This window comes from Zootoca vivipara, chromosome 7, assembly GCF_965207765.1.
Source record: "Zootoca vivipara chromosome 7, rZooViv2.hap1.1, whole genome shotgun sequence".
Taxonomy (NCBI): Eukaryota; Metazoa; Chordata; class Lepidosauria; order Squamata; family Lacertidae; genus Zootoca; species Zootoca vivipara.
Genome location: NC_142590.1, coordinates 40690140 through 40713824, shown reverse-complemented (window position 1 = coordinate 40713824; position 23685 = coordinate 40690140). Strand labels below are relative to the sequence as shown.

The window sequence follows — 23685 nt, the reverse complement described above, 5'->3', positions numbered from 1 at the left end:
ATGATACTGACTTTGTCAGCCAAGGATATATGTTAAAGTGACTGGAATGTATAAGAAGGAATTAATGAATTCATATTTACTGGAGACGTGAACCTATTTCGATATTTATTGGGATACATATACTGGTGGCTTTACTCTTAATTTTGCTACTGACAAACCATTTTGTCAAAGCAGTGTGCTGTATTCCGAGCCACTTCAAAGTTTCCATAACTTGAGATGTCAAGAAGAGCAATATTACATCTCATTTTGGGTGTGCTGAATTTGTACAAATCTTAATCAATGTGATTTGAAACCTATTGTTAAGGGCCACTGGACCAATGCTGCACTAATCCTGTGTACTACTGAGGTGACTGGACTAATGTCTATTTTGCTGCACTAATCAACAATCAAACTATCGCAGCATGCTAAGGCAGGTGACTGTTTAATCCAACCAAGAAAAAAGCAGGAGCAGGCTTCTTCATACTTGCCCCCTCTATTTGAAGCGATGGCAAAGGGAGTGCTACCGTGGCATTCTGTGATGTCATTATACAGCCAAATCTCATTGGCTAAATGGTACAGTAATGCCATTACTCTGGCAACATATTCTCTGAATGGCTGGGTGTTTGTATGTGACACAGATTCTGTGAATATTCTTCCTGCTCAAAGCTTCTCTTTTGCATAGAAAATATCAAAGCCATCCAAATTACTGAACACTTCTACTACCTTTTGCTCCTACTATCCTATTTGCCCTGTTGCTGCAGATGCATCTGCTTATGCCCCAGTAACTGCAGCATATTGCACTGACACTGTAAGTTAAATCAACTGACACACTATCTGGGGCAAAGCTAAAGTGGCTGCCTAAGGATATTAGGCAGATCATGAGGGCAGATCATGAGCAGATACTACTTGCAACAAGTCCCCTTTACCCTTTCAGAATTGGTGAAATAAATACTCGACCATGACATTACACAGTCAGAATTAAACGAAGAGTACAAATGGGACTTCAGAATGTTGCAGGTTGTAGCTCTGAATAAAAAGTTATACCATTTGATGGCATTCTCCCTTCCACAGTGTCACAGAGATCTAACTCAATGGAATACTATTCTTGAAATTAAAATTAAAAGCAGCAAAGACTACTTTCTGAAGGCAGTTGCTTTTGTTTGAGGTGGTAACACTATTCTTAAAGCATAAGAAAAATGTTATAGAACATATTTAGGTATTTAGAGAAACATCAAGCTTTAGATATAAAATCTTTGCTTCAGCCTGTTTCAAGGAAGAAGATCTGTAACATGGCAGCCATCTCTGAATGGTTTTTTCCACTTTGGTTCCACTGAAAATGAGATTATATGCTTGGATGGGGATAAACCTAATTAGCGGATAATGGGATTCCTTCACAGACATTTTATACTATCTACAAGAGTTGACTCATCTGCATTATTACACATTTCTTTGCTGTTTTGAGGGGGGAAATCCTGTAAAACAAATGCAACGCGCACAAATCCTTTTTGTAGGAATTGTCTCTCATTTTGATCTGCAAATTCTCAAGACATAATAAACAGGAGAGAGAAATTAAAACAGAGTTGTATCATTATTTTTGTACTTCAGTATTATTAAGTATTACCAACATCTGGAGCACTTTTCAATGTACAAAGAACTTTACAATTCTTATTCTTATCCTGTCTGGGGATTTTGGTCTAAAGATAGTGATACTGTTAGAAGTGCAAAGTTAAGAAGAGGCTTGAGCAGAATATGCTAGAAAGACCCTTGAATAAACTGAATGGGGATGAACTTAAATTAAAACAACAACAACAACAACAACAACAACAACAACAACAACTTCCATAGAAGTTAAGCTCAAGTTCACTTTTTCAGACTTCATAGAGCCAGAGGTTTGCTTGAGTACTAAAAAGCACTGGCCTTGTACGTATGGTTAATAACTGTAGCTATATGTTTGTTTAAAATATATTGCCTTTGATCTTGAGTTGTCTTTCCTCCATAACTTTGAATAAAAAAGAAGGCCTCCTTCCATTCACTGAAGGGACTCCAGCAGAGATTCCCATTGGGAGAAGAGGGGAGGAGCACTCAAGCCCATGCTGTTCTGGAGGGTCTTGCACTGTTGTGCACTGCCCTGAAGTCTGATATGATGAAGGGGTTTTAACTAGAAACCCTGTCGCCTGCTCTAGACCATCAGGATAAAGCGAATAAACAAACAAACAAACAAATAAACAATAACACTGATTAGAAATTAGTTGCTCAAGGCTGTTCTACAGCAAGCAGGTGTTTCATAACATTTAAGGAACGGTTAACATTTACAATTCCTTAATCATACAGCATCTTATGTGATTAGTCCTGGAGTGTTCTCAGCTCCATATAAAAGCCTATTATAGTCAAATGGCCTAGTATTTTGCAGGAAGAGCTCAGAGTGTAAAGGATGAGACCGTTAACTTTATAATTAAAAGGAACTACCTGATGCTACATTACAACGGCTGATCACTATCATCCAGACTGGGGGGAAAGAGTATTCAATACTTAATTAGACAGCTGTTCCATAGCATTACAAATTCTCATATTTAAAAAAAACAAAACAGAAGCACCTTAAGTAGTAATAGGAGAACCTTCTTGAGGAACATGCTATGGAAGGACTTTGAAGGAGAAGAGTTTAAAGTCTTGCTAGAGCATTGATAAACTGCAGCGTGAAATGCTAGGGAAACTTTGGAAAGTCTCTTAGCTGGAATGGGGGTTAAATGATGAGAACGCAGAGGATTCCAAACCCAACCATTACAAATTCTAATGTCTGCAATATTTTCTGCTCATTTAGAAAATTTGTATCTTATTATTCTGAAAAAATTGTTCTGACTTCAGAATGGGTTTGAGGTCCCCCCACAAATTTAACAATTTCTGTCTCATGGTGGGTGCTGATGTATTATTAGGCAAATTATTCAGATTGCATAAGTTTGATTACCAACCCTTTTGCTTTCTAATTGTAGAATAAAAAAAGAAAGGCCCAATGCCACAATAGCTGCCAGCCAGTGGCGGAACTTGTCTGGCACGTGTCCTGGGGGCGGGGCACGCCACCTGCAGGGGCGGGGCACCCAACGCGGGGTGGGTCCAGCCGCAATGGCACCCCACTGGGATTGCGCTGCCGGGGGCAGTGTGCTCCCCCCCACTCCTCTTCCTCACCACTGCTGCTAGCATCCCACATCCTTAGAAGCATTTAGAAACAGTGTTTCCCAGAAAGTTGTGCCCCCCCCTGAATGTTCTTCAGCCGCAATGAGAAACAAAATGGAAAAAATGCATGTTACAAAATTCTAAATCCCCCACAAAGGTTGATTACATATGTGACTACAAGTGTATGCTAATCCAAAAGTGACGAATGGTTTTTCAGAGTATCTCACTGTAAAATGGCAGCATAATTCATATTCTTAATGAGAAAATGGTGAGGACAAAATACAACAGTAACTGACTTCAGTACTGTATAGGAATAAGAAAGCAGCCAAAGCCTTTTATCCTGATAGCAAATCCACAAATGCTACAGAGTAGTAGACATAACTAGCAAGAACTTGCGCATTGCTACCGGTAGTTGCAAGTAGTGGGCTTGCTTAACAATGGCTAGCTTGAAGTTGGCTTGTTTAGTAACTGACCAATATTCATTTTAAATCAGAATTCCTGGCTGGCACACAACACCAGACTGAGATTAACTGAAATGAAAGTAAATTCAGAAGACTTATTCCTATGGACACATAGAACAGGAAGGGGGTGTGGCAAAGCTTGAAAGCTATGGTTTAGTGTTATGTGTGAAGCAGCCCAGTGACTTCAGGCAGGCTTACTGCATTTAGGCCATGAACTCATTAGAGAAGAATGCTTATTGCTCCTTCTACAAAAGCAAATATGAAAGCAAGGCAATTCAGTTTGGGCCCAGCTACGTGAAAAATACAACACAATATGGGACTCTGTTTAAGACATCACACTCTAACCAACAGAGCTATGTTTTCACACAACAACAAATGTTATCCGCTCTTGAGCCAAGTCACAAATGACATGGGGTTAAACTGATTTCGGTTTGAAGGAGAATATGGACATTTTAACTATGCATACACACAAAATACTCAAGAGTAATCAAAGCATAAGATAATGTTAGAAGTGGAGGCAGTCAGTTTCAGTTTGAGGTCCATTTACAAATACACATTTCTATTTAATTACTCCTATGCTAGGGCAGCATTCACATGAGCAGAGGTAGTGGCTTTTTAGTACTAGAACAAACGTAATTTATCCACACTGTACTATTATGTTAATGATGAATCATTATGCTACAAACTGATCAGAACATACAACTGTTGTATGTGCTTGGAGTATGCGGAACAACCCATACATTGTAACTTGATAAATAAACAGAATAGGAATGCCAAAGGAAGTTCATTTACTTACGTCTCTCCTGGGGAAAGTCCCTAGCAGCTTGAATTCTTCCCAAGGATATCCCTTGGAAGCCACAAAATCAAAGACGACCTGCAGCTTGCTATTGGCAAGGAAACGTCGTTCAAAGAATTCTCCACTAGGTGTTCGAATACGCAGCTTACTCACTGATTCCGAGCTCTCATCTTTTGGCTCTGGAGGCAAAGCCTGCTCTAGAGATAGCCTAATAGCCTGAAGAAAGAAGAAAGACACATTGGTTTTTAGCAACTTTCCATTTTCTTTCTGTAACTTAGTTACTGAGACTGCCACTGCATTGTATCTGATTAATATTAACTCAATGTCCCATCAATGGCTGCTATGGTTGGAAAAGAGAGGCGAAGGAACTCCCAAGTGCTTGAAGATGAATCTATTTCTGGCCTAACACATTTTGCAATAAGACTTTTTTTTGGGGGGGGGGCAAGCTTTGAATAGTAATTTTAATTAAATGCATAAACCAGTGTAGATTCTTCCTGTTGCAAAAGTAGTGGTTTATGTACATTAAATGCATTGTCCCATAAATCAATCTCTTTCAAGCACCTGGTTTTGTGGTTGTTTTTCTGCTATGGTCAAAAAGGCCTTCTCTCCAAGATGTTTGACTACTTTCTTAGGAAATAGGCAACCTCCTACTACATGCTGCAACATTTCCCCAATATCTAGCCTATATGTACCGGAAGAAGCATCTCCACCCCCGTCGCTCAGCCCGGACCCTGAGGTCCTCTTCCAAGGGTCTTATGCTGGTTCCCTCACTGCAAGAAGGAAAGTTACAGGGAACCAGGCAGAGGGCCTTTTGGGTAGTGGCGCCCTCCCTGTCAACGAGATAAAGAATTACACAACTTTTAGAAGACATCTGAAGGCAGCCCTGTATCGGGAGGTTTTTTAATGCTTGATGTTTTTATGATGTTTTTAGATATGCTGTAAGCTGTCCAGAGTGGCTGGGGAAACACAACCAGATGGGCGGGGTATAAAGAATAAAATTATTATTATCACATCTCTCCTGCACATGTTTGTGTTCAAAAGAATGGGATGCACAACTCCTGTGTCCTTTGAAATACTGGACTCCCCTCTATTCTGACCATGAGCTGAACCATGTTGATCCTAGGAACCATATCCTAATCCTGGGAAGCAGACAGTCTCTCCTTAGTTTTATCACTGAGATTCCACCCTGAGTGAGCAAGGCAGCACAGACCCTACAACTCAAGAGAAGTAGCCCATCCAAGCTACCTATTAACTTCTCCTGACTTAGAAGGATGATAAAGGATTTATAGTTCAGGCTGCAACTTTGGGCCACTGCACTCTTAACACCTAGCCCTAGGTACCTGGCTCTTACTCTGCCAAGAGTCAAGTGCTGTCCTGTCCTTATTATGGTATGACAGTGCTGGAGGTCCTGTTTCCTTTGGCCTGTCCTCCATAAACTTGGCTAGAGTGAAGTAGCAAGAGGAAAATGCTTCTCTCTTATTTATTTCTAATTTTAAGCATGCAAAAGCCCCATTTTTGGAAAGCAAATTCTTCTCCAAGTATTCAGGTTGACATCTTGTGTCAGAAGAACTTCCTTTCCACACTGCAGTTATATGATGTATATTTCAATATCACATCCATCTTTATTCATTTCTTAATAACAGCTCAGAAAACAACTAATTAAAATAAATCCTCCTCTTATAACACATTATTAAACCTATAGTTTACTGCATAGTGGTGATAGGTAATTTAATTGTTGGGCAGAAAGGACTTAGGGAATTTTGATTGAGGGAATAATTGTCAAGAGCCAAATTGCTTTTTAAAGCATAAAATCAAAACCATTAAATATTTAGACGAATTAATTAATTAATTGAAATCCTGTAACAGCCTCATAGGCAAAATGCTTGACCAGATAACACAATAAATACACAAGACCAGATAATGCAAAAAAAACACCTGAACTCTTTACAAAGAAACCTGCAATAAAATTATTTGAACAATCATTTGAGTAGTCCTATATACACACTTACTCTGGGAGCAAGTCCCATTGAACTCAGTGGGGCTAATTTCTGAGCAGACATGTACAAGATAACACCGTTAATTTAACTGATGTGAAGCTGTTTTTTCATGTATACACTAAGAGTACAATCATATACATCTTTATTCAAAAGTTAGCCTCAGTGAGTTCAGTGGGACTTGCTATTTATATAATTCTACTGAAATGAAGCTACTTCGAAGATATGCACTACATTAAACAAACCTTTTGTAAATAAATTTGATTTAAAATACTATTGCTGCCTGCTAGATCTTTTAAATGTATGAACTGAGTAATGAAATTCCGATGATTTTAGTCAGCCTTTGGAATGCTCAAGCTTCTTTAGATTCTGCCAATGTGTTTAGGACTGGGGTGGACAGAAAGTTGAAAAGATATATGGGCGACTGTGATACCAATCATAACGAGAATCAAAGACCAACAGGACAAAGCATGAATCCAAGCACTTAAGCAGGTATCCCCAAACTTCGGCCCTCCAGATGTTTTGGACTACAATTTCCATCATCCCTGACCACTGGTCCTGTTAGCTAGGGATCATGGGAGTTATAGTTATGGGGATGCCTGCACTTAAGCTTGTGCAAGGCAGCCCTCTCAAATTCTGCCCAATTCCAGCTTCCTACTGCAGCCCCCCTTGTGCCCTCTTCCATTCATTTCATAGGGTTACTGAACTATCAGGCGCATTATGTGGGGTGCGAGGGGAAGCTTTAATGGGGAGGAAGGGCCCAAAACACCCTTCTCCAAGAACTGAATTCTGCTTGTTTCTGTGGAACCAACCCTTAAAATGTATTTTGGTCTAGTGGTCTTTTTTTTTAAAAAAAAGGGTATTTTTTATTTATTATCTTTGTCCATGTTTTCTACTCAAGCACCTGCTTTTTATCCTTGTGTGTTGACATTCTCCATTGCTGTACAACAGATGCAACATTATTTACTAAACCCAAGCCATTATATCAGAGGAAAACAAACAACAGTAGCTCATTAGAGTTGTTTTCATTGTGCAAACAATACTCCACCCCCCCCAAAGTAACCAGTCTCCAGTACTAAAGCATAAAAATAGCTATTTACAATGGATATTCTACACCACTGGACTAACTTAAAGGACAATGATGCTTAGAGTAAAGTTAACAACTCATGAATCTTCAATATATATATATATATATATATATATATATATATATATATATATATATATATATATTCAGTATGTGAATAGGGTGGATGATTTTCAAAAAGACAGGCTAAGCCAAATGTCTGTTAGGTAAGCAAACACTATTGCACAACAAGAGATTGTAGGTACCAGTAATCCGTGCACTTGAACATGGGGAGTGTTAGTAAACAGCATGGCTAACAATGCTTTTGTATTGCTATACAAATATATCTTATTTTCTTTTCATTATAGCAATCTGCATTAAATCGAGGAGGCCAGTTGCAGGTTGAAATGAGGACTGGTTCGGCAGCTTTGAGTAAGAAAACAGTTTATAAAAGGCCATTGTATCCAAAAGAAAGGTTATGTAGCACAATTAACAGTGCGCCTATATGGGCACTATTTATTTTAGAGAGGGAAAGAAGCCATTTTGTGCAAGCAGAGTTTTTTAAACACACTGATGGGTGTATATTTTTATTTTGACACTGCCATTGCAATTAGGTGTGCAAAATTAACACAGGGGTGCCACTAACTATATGTTCAAGGTTAAATGTCTCACTTCACGTTCTTCTTCCTGTTCTTTCTTAATCTGCTCCAAACGAAACTGCTCTGCAATTTCTCTCTCTTGTGCTTCTCTCTGCAGAGATGAAATAAACAAGTCACTTCAGATATCATTTATCATTAAGGTACACTCTCATATTCCAATGGCCCTCATTTTCCTACAAATTATGCCATGCAAAATACTGGTGGTTCAAACTGTGAATATTCCAGAGTTTTCATGGTTTCTCTCAGAGGGTGGCTGTTTTTTGATTACTAGAAAAAGGAGAAATGCATCACAAAAAGGAAGGGCAAAAGATGACACTAATTTGCATAAAATCTGCATATATTGATGGGTGTGTGTATAGATACAAATTTAGAAATAACACCACCCATGGCCACCACACTTTCTCAACTCCAGAGTAAGCTTAATATCATAATGTAATTCCTGGCCTCAAAAGAGTTCCTCAAAATATCTTAATTCATAACTAAATCACATGCTCTAGTATAGAACTGTACACACCTTTGCTCTATCGGCTTCAAGAGAGATTCTGTAAGCTTCATCTTGTTCTCTTTTTACATTCTCTCGGGCCTCACGTTCATCCTGGTATGGGAAAAGAAGGCCAAGAATCAGATTAGGATCCCAGAAATATGTATTATATTCATTCATTCATTCACATCCCATCTTTTCTCCATGGAGCTCAAGGTGGCGTAATTAGTTCTCCTCCCCACACCCCTGCGATGTAGGTTAGGCTAAGAGACAGTGACTGGTCTCCCAGATCTTAGTAAAACACTCTAACCACTATACCACATGGGCTCCTCTATTAGGTGGCAATAATGTTTGGATTAATATCCCAAGTGATTGCTTCTTCCACTGCAGACTGAAGAACTAGAAGAAAGTATCTAGCTTAACAATAAAAACAAAACAAATAAAAAGCCTAATAAATCAAGTAAACCTTAATTTAAGTCATTACTATTTTTAAGCTAGGTCACTATGCCATTCAGGTTAGTCACATTAAATGGAGTCTTATCCTATGCATGTTTTTGCAGAAATGTGTTCTACTAAATTCAATGGATCTTATTCCCAAAGTAAGTATGCATTGGACAGTAGCCTATTAGAAATTCTGTATACAGTGTTCAACTTCGGCTCATTTTGTAGGGGGTCTGAAAAACTATTCAAATTGCAACAGTCTCTTACCAATTTAAATAAACTCTAAAGCACTTGAAGACATTAGCAGTACAAGCAGAAACAAAACCCTGGGTAACAAAACCATGATGTGGCTACTCTAAATTCCAAATATGGACAAAAACGGCAAATAAAGGAATGACAGGCAAGTTCATTTTCTGAGGCCAGAAAATAGGTTCTAGCTGATCTAAGCAAGTGTTATCATGCTGCTCGATTTCATCAGATTTGCTCATGGTAAAAATCTCACTGATTCACATATTTGGGGTTAGGAAAGGAACTTTCTTCCCAATCAAAGTGCTTTTGTTGTTGCCTTCCCTGGTACCAACTCTCTTGCTTCAATCACCTGAGGTACATCTGCTCTCTGTTTATGGAACGCCAAGTTTGCACTGCACAACTTGAGTGAAAGTGAATGGCCCTGCCTGTGAGCATGAGACATGAGCATGATGACACATGATCCAAATAGCTTAACAACTGATGACCAATCTTTGTTGCTGCTTTCTATTTGTCAAACACCCCAGCATTTAAACAGGATTTATTTAGGCAGGAAGAAAGGTACTAAATTATTTCACTACCCCTGCCTTGATAAGACTCTAAATCACCACTTAAAATCAGTGGGTTATCAAGAATTATTTGGCTAGGGTTGGCAAATATGTATTTGTGACATAAATAAAGCAAGCAATATTTCACTTTCATAACAATATACTTATGCAGAGGATGATGATGATTTCACAGCTTTAAATAAATTGTATTTGAAATCCAGCTGAATAATTTTAAGATTTAGGGTGCCCTTCACTCTTACAGATAAAAGTGCTGCATACAATAGGCATAAATAAAATTAAACATGATACAGATACAATACAGTATCATACATAAAATAAGGCAACCATCTTCATAAAAGAATTAGAGACAATGAAACTCATTCAGAGCAGACTAAATGGTTTTCAAGACTAGCTTCAAAATTCCTTGGCAAATAGTTATATTTTGACATGCCACACAGACTGTTATAAAGTCAGCACAAGTTAGTGTCCTTTGGGGGAAGTATTTCAAAGGTGGGACACCACAGAGAAGGCTCTCCTCCAAAGATCTTAAGGCACAGAGTATGTGGGTCCCAAGGCATATATGGCTTTAACAGTAAGCACTAACACCAAAAAGTGGGCTTCAGGTGAAAAGGCAGCCAACTCCTTTATAATCAATGTCATGTAATTCCATCTGGCTAACAGCTTCATTCTGTACAAGTTGAAGCTTCTGAGTAGCTTTCAAGGACAGTACCATGCACAAGCTGAAGTGGCTAAGCATCATAAGGACTGAGGCTGAAGGGAGTTGGGGTCCCAACAACATCTGAAAGGCCACGGGTTAGCCACCACTGCATTAGAGTACACCAAGTTGAAGGTTACCAGAGCATGGTTCCTTGTGGCAAGGCTATTTCTGTTCTCAGCTGGCAAACCAGTATGACACTGTATTTTTCCAGACAGACAGTTTCAGGCATTTCCCTTAGGTTTAGTTCTTCTTCTTCATGGCACTATTTAAACGGGATATGCAAGGGATGTCAGGAATGTAACAATACATTATGCACGACTGCTTCTCTGGGACAAAGGTGTGAAATGGCACAGCTAAACCTCCATTTCAAAGGGAACAGTTTCCTAAGCAGATGCAGCTTCTAAATCAAGTTCATGGTTAGACAATGGGAAATTGTTTATCTAAGTAAGAGATTTAACTATCTAAAATATTTGCATAGTTTTTTTTAAATACTATCTTTTAATTAAGATTAATGTTGCATTGCAAAGTAAGCAATCTGTAGTACAGGACTTCATCACTGTGAGATTACAGAGAAAATTGTGATACCCTTTCATACTTGCAAAAATAAATATTTGCATACCGCCAGCAACAGCCCTGCTCCCAAGGTTTCTTGGCCCCTTGGAGCATCAGCAAAGGACATGTCTCTCTTGCAGTGCTTCCACCTGCAATTATGTTGTGCCTTTGCAATGCCAGAGTAGACCCACCTTTACTGAGAAGACTACTATGCATCTGCCCTCCACCCCTTCTTCCTCATCTGTGAGAGTTCCTCTTACAACCTGCAGAGTTAGATCTTCATTTTATTTATTTATGGGATTTAAAACCCAGCTTTTGACAGCTAACAAAGAAGCATCATATGAAAACTGCACAGCAGCAGCCTCTCTTCACAACAAGGTGTGTGAGCAAATTTCTTTACTCTTGCTACCTACTTGATCAGATGTGCAACAGCACTGAGTGAGGTCTGGCCTTACCAACATGAACACAAACCAACCTTTGTAAGAGAAAAAGTTCTTACTGCCATTTAAAAGCCAGCTGATTGTGCCATGTTTTGGATTTCGTTTTCTCCTTCAGGATTAGGCCCTTTTCTATTACAGCATGGTGCTCTGGAACTCACTTCCAAAGGAAGATCATACAACCTCTTCCCTGCTAGCCTTTAAAAAGATAAGCATTTTAAAAAAAATAATTGGACCTTGCTTTCTATTGTTTTATTGCTTGCCCTTGTTGGTTCAGTGTTTTATTTTAATTTTGTAAAGTTGTCTAATGTACCTATGAAAGTAGAGCATCAATAAAAAAAATTTCCTCATTTTGGAAAAGCATTTAAAACTTAAGATATAATGTGGCAAGCTGCATTGTACAAGGTCATTGATCCATCTAACTCATTACTGTCTACTCAGGCAAGTAGCAGTTCCACAAAGTCATTTTAACCAGAAATGTCAAGGACTAAACTTGGGACTCTACACATACAAGAAATGTCATTGAGTGATGGTCCTACTCAAAGATGATCAAGGGTCTAGAAATCAAGCCTTATGAGGAACGGCTGAAGGAGCTTGGTATGTTTAGCCTGGAAAAGAGGAGACTGAGATAGCCATCTTCAAATATATCAAGGGCTGTCACATGGAAGATTCAGCTTATTTTCTCTTGCTCCAGAGAGTAGGACTCGATCCATCAGACTCAAGTTACAAGAAAGGAGATTCTAAACTAAACATCAAGAAGAACTTTCTGAAGGGAGGAGCTGTTTGACAGAGGAAAAAATTACCTGGAGTGGCAGCTCTTAGTGGTGGACTCTCCTTCCTTGCATGTTTTTAAGCATAGGTTGGATGGTCATCTGCTATAGATGCTTTAGTTGAGATTCCTGCATTGCAGGGTTTGGACTTGATGACCCTTGGGGTCCCTTCCAGCTCTACAATTCTATGATTCTATTATTCTACTCTTGAAATTGAGGCTATTCTTATTAATAACCTGTATTCATAAACTAAGTGTTTGTGTAAATATAAGCTACCCTCCTCAGTTTTAATACCAGCTATATGTTTTCTTCTCTGACACTGATAGAAAAGCAAAAACATCTACAGTCATATTTCAGAATGCAGATTAAAATTAAAAGTTGCCTTTAAAATGTAAGTTTCATTAAATTTTCTACTCCAAGTAATTACATGGAGAATCTTCAAGACATGCTTGCTAAGTGCTTTACAGGTCACTGGAAAGCAAATGACATTTCACTCCCTTGACAGCCATCCAGTAATATTGCTCACTTAAGGTTGTTGAGAAAATGTGAATGCCAGAAGTTGAATCTTGCCCAGATTCAAAAAGCATAATGGGCAAACAAGCACACAAGAGTTGCCTTCATCTATAACTTAGATAATTATTATTCATTAAGTACAGGTGAACATACGGTAATTGTACCTCAATGCCTGGCTAGTTGGGAGATACGAAATTTGTCTGGAACAGTAACTAGATGACAGAAGGAAGCCAATTTACCTCACCTTATCTACTATATAACAGTGACACACAGCAGCTTACACAATCAGTGTGTGGGGTGGAGAATGACAAACAATTGTAATAAAATCTATGAGTAAAACTCCAAGATACTATAATATAACTTAAGCAATGTGTTAGTTCTCCTGAGCTTTACTCAAGACAGCAGTCCATATCCAGGACATTATTACAAGTAAAAACTTGAACCGTTTTTCAGCAGGAGGTGGTGGCATAGCTGCCAAGTTTTCCCTTTTCTCGCGAGGAAGCCTATTCAGCATAAGGGAAAATCCCTTTTAAAAAGGGATAACTTGGCAGCTATGGGTGGTGGTAAGCAAAAGGCTCTTAAATTCCTTTCTAGTGCTCCTTGTTAGCTTTAGCTTTTTAAGAAAACTTCTTTGAGAACATTTGTGTGGAAAAGTGGCACATAATGTTGGGTTGGTTTGCATCCTAACTAAACACCCTAACTAGACATACAGCTCCTTCAGTCCATGGATAGGACCATGATCTAATGGAGTACCAGCAGAAGGTGGAATGAAGTTTTCATTTCCTCTGCATCTTCTCTCAAATTGCTCCTGTGAGCCTCCCAACCTTCTGCAACAGATATTCAGCAGACATAATTAATAGGATAGAGGAAACAGTGGAAGTTATCTTCCCACCTTGGGGCGGTGGGAGCATCCTGTAAGCATACTCTCCCCAGGGTTACTTCCAGCAACAGAAGCCTGGTAAAAGATTGTAAAGGGATCCCTGACTGTTAGGTCCAGTCGCAGATGACTCTGGGGTTGCAGCGCTCATCTCACTTGCTGAGGGAGCTGGCATACAGCTTCTGGGTCATGTGGCCAGCAAGAGAAAGCTGCTTCTGGCGAACAAGAGCAGCACAGGGAAACACCGTTTATCTTCCCGCCAGAGCGGTACCTATTTATCTACTTGCACTTTGACGTCCTTTTGAACTGCTAGGTTGGCAGGAGCTGGGACCGAGCAACAGGAGCTCACCCCCTCGCGGGGATTCGAACCGCCGACCTTCTGATTGGCAAACCCTAGTCTCTGTGGTTTAACCCACAGCACCACCTGCGTCCCGGTACAAGATTGTAGTGCAACTCTATTCAAGTCTAGTCTAAAGGAAGTCTCACTGTTTTCTGTGGGACTTACTCCAGGGTAAATGTGCTCAGAATCGAGGCCTCAGTAAGTATGTATATTTATTAATTAATATATCGCTGAAAAATGTAGGGTGTCTGTTAGTCCTGCATGCATGCAAAAATTATAGCATATACCAGGGCATGTCCAACAGGTAGATCGTGATCTATCGGTAGATCACTGGACATCTGTGGTAGATCACTGGTAGATCATTGGCTCCCCCAAAAGAAGTTGAACAACCGTGGGTCCCCTAAAAAAAGGCTCAACATTTTATCTCCTCCCTGAAAAAACGCTCAACAACTTTGACCTGAACTCCAAAAAAGGGGTTAGGTCACTGCCAGTTTTTAACTCTGTGAGTAGATCGCAGTCTCTTGGTTGTAGGCCATCCCTGGCATATACCATGCATCTTTTCCAAACCTTATGTTTTGCTCAGCCTCATAGTTTATATGGCAACAACCATGCATTCTTTACAGCTCACCCCCAACATTTGGAATGAGGGGGAGGGGACAATGATTCTGCACCAGATAATGTGCATCTCATAGACATCTGGGCACCAATTTCTGACCTTTCAAACACTTTCATGCATTCTGTGACTCTTTTTGCGATGAATTTTAAGGACAAGGAGCAAGAGGTTGAGAGGAGAGGCTTATGGATGGGAGAAGTAGAATGATACCCATAAAGAGAAAATGACATCAATAGGTCCCCTTATTAAAAAGGCCTGAGGATCACAGTTCTGTATCAACATACCTATTAAGATACGCCTTTGGGATATATAGATCTATCTAGTGCATAAGCCTCAATGTGACCCAAAGCAAGCTGTCTTTGAAACACAACAGTAATGAATCCATAAAGCAAAATGAAAAACAGAGCTTTTAATCTGTGAGAACAGATTATGCCATGATTATTCTGCATTCCACTGCTTAGCCATTGGATATACATTATGAATATTGAAATTTCTCATTGCTTAGCTGTTATTCAGAAATGCTGTATGGGTAGGACCCCCCTGTCCCCACCCCAAGATGTTGGACAATTGATCTTGTGTCAGTATGACAATATAGCAACATTTAATTGGCAGCTTTGATGGAATCAGTATGAATCTTTTTAGAAATAAATTAAAGTGACAGCAAGGTTACAGCTTGGAAAGAAACAGTCTGCCGCTAAGCTGCAGTTAACTTCTCCCTTTTTATTTAAAAAACCGTCATATTTTATTTTAAAATATTTTCTTGATCAGACCGTGTTGAGGCCAGGCTGAAATTCCCCCCATTCCAATCACTACCATTCTGTACCATCTCTCCACTCCCACCAAGTTCCCTGCGCAGATACTACAGCGTAATATAGCATCATTCCCATGAAGCATTCTGACCCAGTAGGAATGCCTAGGATGGCTGCTGCTTGAAGCAATGTCAAATATTTCCCCCCATTAACACCCCCCCCCTGCAACCATTGACAACTTCATCTTAGGGCACACTCATGATTGTAAATCTGCTTTAACTTATTTTAATACAGTAACTGTAAATTGTTGTGACCCAACCTGGGAGCTCATGGTGAAGAGTGGGTAAGAAATCTAACAAAATAATTCTTAATTACATAATCAGCATCATCTTCAAACGTAAGGCCACTCCCACCTGAAAGTTCTGAAGTTTTACTCTCCCAAGATTCATTCAATCTTTGGGTGGGGCATTTTCTCCTCATCTTCACTAAAATGCTGAAAAAAGTCAGGATTGAGTAAAGTTCCCATCAAGTACTTGTTCATTATCTAGCAAGGATAGTCACAACTATGTTCTATTGAACTAAATGGTCAGATTTAAATTGCTTCTCGACTTGGGAAATATCTTTCTTGTGAAAAGGAAACAAAATGTAAGTTTTAGAAACTCAAATTCTACCCTATCTTTCTAGCTTGTCTTTCTGCATCCTCAAGGAGGAGTTTGAGTCTCAATTAATCTCTGACCCAATTAAATGCTGAATTATCTCAGAGCAACACACAGCTCATTATACCCTGAAATTCAACAATCTATGTGTGCACATAAGGCACTAGAAACCAAAGAACCCACCTACATATTCTCTGTTTGCAAAGGATGAGAATCTATTTCAAACATTTTACTGAGCCACACCTGAAGTTAAAACAACTATCACTGCCTGCAGCTAATCATGAGAGTGCGAAAGAAAAAACACCCAGCTTGTCTAAACAAAACAACATAATAGAAAACATTAACCTGATCCTCCAAAGATGGCAGAATTGTACATTTTATAGCTTAACACAGGAAAATCTATAGATATATATACAGAGTGTGTGGGTGGTTGTTGTTGTTTTAAATGATTTAAAAGCTGCCCAAATAAAGCCTAACTTTTACTGCTGTTCTCACATAAAATTATTTAGTACATAATTTCTGCTGAAAAACAGCACTATTCTTCTAGAAAAAGAGGTGCTGGAACTCACTATGAACACCTCCCTCGTTCTCTTATAATGACAATGGCTCCCACATGAGAGGAGATGGAACTGAGTTCCAACGAGTTCCAGCTAAAAAAAAGCCCTGCTTGCTATTACATTCTGGAAATACTTCTTAAAAACCCATCACAATTTGCTTTGTCCCCAAATGGCTGACTTGCTTCAATAAGCTAATTTGAGGCAGAGGGCCTTCTCTGTATTACTGTATTTCATAGCTGCCAAGTTTTCCCTTTTCTCGCGAGGAAGTCTATTCAGCATAAGGGAAAATCCCTTTAAAAAAGGGATAACTTGGCAGCTATGCTGTATTTTAATGTTTTGCTGGAAGCCGCCCAGAGTGGCTGGGGAAGCCCAGCCAGATGGGCGGGGTATAATAATAAATTATTAGGTATTACAGTGGTACCTCTACTTACAAATAACTAACTCTACTTACGAATGTTTCTACTTACGAACGGAGCTCCGTCCGCCGTCTTGGATGCGGTTTAGATAGGGTTTTTTTCTACTTACGAATTTTTAGATAGGGTTACTTCGACTTACGAATTTTTTTCTCCCAATGCATTCCTATGGGATTCGACTTACAATTTTTTCCGACTTACAAATGTGTGTTCGGAACGCATTAAATTCGTAAGTAGAGGTACCACTGTATTATTATTATTATTATTATTATTATTATTATTATTATTATTATTATTAGGGTTTGCCCTTTTTTGTTACTGGTCTTAACATCAGGGTGGCATGCAAAAATCTGTGAAACAATGATTTTTGTGACTTGGACATAAAGTGACAGTATAAGCTTTCAACTTCTTAATTTTTGTATCCTGGGCCACTGTTAAATGCTTGCTCTGTTCCTGTGCCTTTAACAATAAAGCTACTCAATTTAAGTTCACAAGAAAGGAAGATGGGCTGATGTCTGACCACACAATCTGAAAGCTTAGCTGGCAGTCCACCTATTTCCAGATAAATAAACATAAAAACATAGAATAGTTCTCCATGCCTTTATCAGTGTTACTGTTATTTCTACAGGTGGTTGGTTTTTTTTTAATTAAAAAAACACACACTGTTTTTCAGGAAGAAGATTGAAAAACCAGCTGATGGGAAGTCAAAGTGAATAGACATTTTCAAGTGGGATTTGCAAATAAAGGAAGTTTTTTCAAGCAATTGTAGAACAATATATATCTACCATGAATCTTATCCTAAAGCAACGAGGGTTAAATGTTGCATAACAAGAAAAATAAACATTATGTTAGGCCTACTGTTACTTAACTTAAAAATGTGGACAAGTCAGACCAGCTGTGTAACAGTCAATGCTTTTACAGTAATAAATTTTGACAGCAGAAATAAAAAGAATGCATTATCGAGGTATCATCAAATGGGTTCTGTCAGTACATAGGAACTCCACCCTGTATAAGCTTGTCAAAAAGTGTTACTGTAATCCATTGAGAAGTCTCCTCCTCAGGCAAGAGAGGGAAAAATGCATAAGGAGGAGGCTCAAAACAGGTGTGCTGAATTGTAATACCATTATTTAATCACAAATCTCTTCTCATTAGTTTCATATGTGACAAATTCAGGCTCTATTCTTGCCTATCATGCAATGCTAGAATCATCACTCAACAGTCAAGTTAAAAGCCAAATGTAAACAATGAAACTGTGGACATGTCTTTTTAACACTGTACACTCCTCAAACACAAAAGGCTTAATAAATTACTGCCATTTCTCTTGGAGCTCCCAGCTAGGTCTCCAGTAACAGTATGAGACTGAAGGAAATTATATTTCTCAATTAAAATTGGACTTTCTCTGGATAGAAACAGCCACTTTCTCTGGCTCACGTTTTCTTCAAAGCTGCTACTGCTCAGGATAGCATTGCCAATTCATTATGGTAATATATTACAATTTAGTCCACAGGCATTTAGGGTGTAATCCTAAAGCCAGTAGGAGGCCAGCTGAGGACCTTTGGATTCAGAGTCCCATTCCATCAGAGAAGGAAGGCCCACTGGTATGATGGCACTCATGCTGCTAGAAGATCCCTGGTACACCCACAGAAAGGGTCTGTCTGTGCAGATGTCCCACTGGTGGTATTTTGCTGGTGGAGGTAGTGAAACGAGGACAACTAAGGATCTGCAAGACCTCAAGATCTCTTGAATTCCCAATGTGCCCATAAGAAGCCCTCAACTACATCACTCCTAGAGCTGGCATGGCTAATTGTTTCTCACTTAACACAATGGCAAGGGAGTAAATGAAGGAAAGCGGCCCCACCAAAAAAGGTACAATCCCCACCCCTACTTCCCACTCAGGCTGGAGTGAGCTGGCAGGGCACTGGACGTGGTGCTAGCTTTGTTACCTTACTCAAAAATTCTGGGAAGCCACTCTTGTGGGATTGAAAAATACCCACCACTCCCTAAAGTACTCAAGTTGCCAGAATTTTAGGCCTCTATCTACCTGTTTGCTAAAACTGTGCAGTTTTGTCTTACTTTTCTTCTTCTTCAGTTACCCTCGGTGAGACTAGAAGAGTTCTATCCTCTATCTCAGTGATGGCGAACCTATGGCACGCGTCAGACGTGACACGCAGAGCCCTCACTGCTGGCACACGCCCCATCAGGCCATTCACGCTGTTGTTGTTGTTGTTTTCCCCCCATTTGTTCTCCCACTCCTCCTCACGCTACAGCTTGTCACCGCTGTTAAAACCTGGATCCTTTGGCAGACGATGACTGGGTGTAACAGCGTTAGGTTTTTAACCTGTTCTGTGCTGGGTTTTTTGGCGCTTTGTCGGTGCTGCGTGTTAGTTCCAGCGAAGGTATTTTTCATCATTTATTTCTGTTCTCTTTCCCCCGCAAAAGGCACAGCAGCTTTGGGGCACCCCCCCCCCAAAAAAAACAAAGCAACTTTTGCACCCCCCCAAAAAAAACCTCCAAAACTTTGGTCAGCAGCTCCCCCCAAAAAGCTCAACAACTCTGGGCACTTTGAGATAAATAAGGGTTTTTTTGGTTTGGTTTGGTTAAATTAGTTTTTGGTTTATTAAATACAGTTATATATTACAATTATACATTTTTGTTATTTAAACTATAAATATCGCGGAATTATGGTTTTTTTCTCGAAGTGACACACCACCCGAATTATGCTCGGTTTTTTGGCGAATTTTGACACACCAAGCTCAAAAGGTTGCCCATCACTGCTCTATCTACAATTAACTGAAAAACCCAGCTCCGCATTATGACACCTAGCAAAGGATACTGTGTTAAATGCTATGCAAAAGTGTGTCACATTGCGATTCATGATTTGAAGACTTCTAAGCATATAAATATATGAAAAGGGTAATGTTCCAAATTTTCATACTGGTTCATTGCCGATTCCCCCCACCCCAGCTGAAATATATATTCTTTGAAGATACAGAACCATTCTTTTGTGCCTCCATGTACAAAAAATATATACATGTTGACTTAGAAAAAAATAACAACTAAAAACCTCGGAAGAACTTTCTGTTTATCTTTTTGTGGTTTATGATGGCTTACAGTTGCTACTAGGAAAACAGTAACAGAAACCGGAATCTGTATCCTGCTTGCTATTGTCACATTTTGAAAGAATGTTCATGTAAATGCATTAAGATCTTCACTAGAAAAAGGAGTTGCTGTTTAAACAGCAGTTGTCAGGAACAAGGCTTATAAAAAAAAGTTACATGTTAGCTAGCAAACCACTAAAAAACAATATTATTTTTTCACATGCCAACGCCTCTTGTTAAGTACACAATATATGGATTACTTCACTGCCTGTTTAGCTCATTATTTTATCTAGTGAATTGCATTTCTCTTAAAGACACTGAGGAATAAAGCTGGTTTTATTCCTCAAATGTTCTTACATGTTTGAAATGAATTACAGGCACTGTGTTAAGTTGTTAACTATTTTGCCTTTCCAAAGTAAACCCTTCCACTTCTGTTTTTTGTACTTCCACAATATGTGAAAAGGGAGAAAGGTGTATGCATGTCTCCTCCCCATACCACTGGGGGGTGGGGACCACAAGAGAGATACAAAAACACAATACTGGAAGCATGAATTACTGGCACAATTATTTTTTGCTACTTCTCTGAAAGTGAGAAGCCATCTTAAGCTTCCTGGTGTTTGAAACCAACAGGTGAGTCAATAAACCAACACAGCCTATATCGGCTATGTTTGATGGTTGACTAAAGACTCAATAATCTGCCTGTTTATGTTGCCTGCCTGGGACTGTAAGACCATTGTGCCGGTGCTGCTGCTGACAAGCAGCTGGAAACCACAGCTGAAGACTGCATTTGGCTTGACATGTGTGCAACGCTATCTTGATAGCTGAAAGGTAAGGGGACAAGGCTGTAATGATTCCTCAGCTAATCCAATTTGAGCTGCCCAATCAGCAGCACATGGCACACCACAGTCTCCCCGCCCCTGCCCCAATCAGTAAATAACTAGCATTCCTATTGTACAGACAGTGGCAGCGCTAGTGCTACTCTACCTGTTCTCACTAACTGCAGGTCAGGAAAGGAGACCGATTACTCTCAGAAATACTCCAGAGAGAGGCTATAGCACCAGAGTTCCACTGCTTACAACATGGGTTTGCGCGCATCATGCTTAACATAGAAAACAGACCTAATTGAGAGATAATCAGAGCCTGTTAGAATAAAACCAGTTTTTGAAATGGTACTCCTAGTCATCCCTAAAAACCAGAAGGTAACAAAGAATGGGGCAATGGAGTAGGCCATACATATCTTTACAAGCCATGCATTAGGCAGGTACAATTAGTTTCCGGCAACTTAAAAACATGGCAACTATTATTTTAAAATCTGCACAACAATATAGAGTGGAATCCAGATGTTGCCCTTGTGATCACAGAAAAGCTTTTGATTCACGGGGCACCTCTGCTAAGTGATGATGAGAGAGACAATTATTGCAAATTCGCCCTTCCTCCGAAAGCTCCCTGCACTACCTTTCACTTTGTGCTGGAAGGACTCTAAACTCTGAAGCCAATTTACAGGGGGCACTGTAGGGCTGCAGCTCCTCCTCCTTTCTTCCATTAATGGAGGCATCTGTTGGCTCAGAAGCCCTTCTGGGAGTGCAAGGGTACCTCAGCCCTCTTTCGCATTCTAAACAGCCAAATCATTTGAGACCTGAAATGTTTCCATGAAAGTTTCTTTAATATCATCTCATGGTTACTTTCTGTTATAATGCAATGAAGATTCAACAATATTATGCAATAAATTTCATAAATTTATGCAATCCTCATAACTAAAAATTCTATAAAGAATAGAAAAAAATTAAGGGTAGAGAGAGGAAATGGATATGGTAGATAGAAATGCAGGTGACACACATTCAGATTATTACATAAAATAATCAGTAAATCTTGCACTAATGAGAAACAAGATTTAAATGGCTGGAAAATGTATTTAGTGCATTATTGTCAATCAATGTCTCTACAACCAGGATAACAATAATCTTGAATGGCAACACACCTATTATTACAAATTCCTAACTAAGTACTTCATTACTTGCAAATGTCACTCCCAATTTACAGAGTAACAGATAAATGTCTCATTATTATATACCTGTCTTGTGCCTACCTTTTTTTTGTAAAACTGAAACACTGTGACAGTTCTTGAAAACTTTATACTTCCACTTGCTCATTTAGTTTGAATGAAAGAGACCTGTACGGTAATGTATAATTTTATTATTATATACTGAAAGGTACCTTCGCTAGAGTACTAAAGTATGATTGTTTTCCTATTTTCTAATTATGAGGGTAAGGAATGAAAGAAGTGGTGGGTTTTTAGTAGAGTGAAGCCAAATTCCTAGTAAGAAAGAAATGATGAGAATAATTTCCCTATATAGTAAGCTGCTTTGAACATTTGAAAGGTCAATTAAAAACATGTTTGTTATAGAACAAAATATTTTGTTCTATAACATATCCATTATTTCTATTACATTACTGTGATGTTATATGTTTCAGGCTACCAACCTTATTATTTACAATTTCCATCTTATTTTTTAGCTAACCAGTGACACACTTTCTTTTTAAATCATCATTACAAAAACCAGTATGAACAGTAAATAACAGTTTTTAAATTTGCAGTTCAATACTTGTGCCTTCCCAGGTGCAATAATCCCCCCTTCAGATGATTTCCTCAAGAGATAATTTCCCCCAGTACTCAAAGACAATATTTAGCCATTAGATTGCTTTTGCAAATGCTATGAAATTTCTAAGAGTCACAGGTGTCTATTGGACTATGATCCTCCCTCTCTCCAATCCATTAAATTTTTATTTTGTGTTCTATCAGCACCTCTTACCAGTTCATTGTTGTAGAATTTCAGTATCAAATGTTTATCTTTACCATTTAAAATAAAGCAAACACCTCTCAAAGCGTCAAGCTCCCTTCCCTCTGTAACATATAATGAACCTTAGCTTTTTATTTTACTTATTTAAAAGCTATATATTCATTTTTAGCACTGATGCTCACTTCTGCTCTGACTTCTTTTAGAACTTCTTTTAGAACAACCCTGTACGTTACATGCAGGGGTGGAGAACCTTTGGCCGTTCAAATGTTGCTGAACTGCAACTTCCATCAGCTCTATCAAGCATGGCCAAGGACCATGGATGACCAGGATAGCACATTCTGGTATTAGTCTGACTTGATGAAAAGGACAGTAGCCATGTCCAGTTGTACAAGAGAGCTCATTAGGTGGAACCTCTCTTACTTGTGCAGTAAAAACCTGCAAAAACTTCCTTTCTGCCCAACTATTAAAGCCACAGGAGCCCTGTTTTCCTTAGCATCCGGTCATTGGTGCTGAATTGGGGGTCAAACAGATCTAGTGCTATAAATAGAATCTGATATTTTTTAATTGTCTGGAAGGGCCTTTACTCGAAATTCACCAGATGTCTGGAGTGATGTCCAGCTCTCACCTCATCTTTTATGTCTTCCTGCTGCTGAGCACCGAAGATCTCCATTGCAGCCATCAGCCTCATCATTAGCTCATCCACTGTTGTGTTACCTAGCAACAAAGAAAGATAGCTGAACTTCATATTATTAAAG

At 39.1% G+C, this 23685-nt stretch overlaps 1 protein-coding gene across 2 annotated transcripts in view; it reads right to left on the bottom strand.

Moving 5' to 3' along the window:
- FAF1 (Fas associated factor 1) overlaps positions 1-23685 on the bottom strand; it is a 176685-nt gene that overhangs the window by 13348 nt on the left and 139652 nt on the right. For both annotated transcript variants that reach the window (XM_035122849.3, XM_088674070.1), the window contains exons 15-18: positions 23556-23644; positions 8638-8718; positions 8137-8214; positions 4405-4620 (exon numbers count right to left, since the gene is read on the bottom strand). In XM_035122849.3, coding sequence (XP_034978740.1) covers positions 4405-4620; positions 8137-8214; positions 8638-8718; positions 23556-23644 — 464 coding nt within the window. The remainder of the gene's footprint in view (positions 1-4404; positions 4621-8136; positions 8215-8637; positions 8719-23555; positions 23645-23685) is intronic.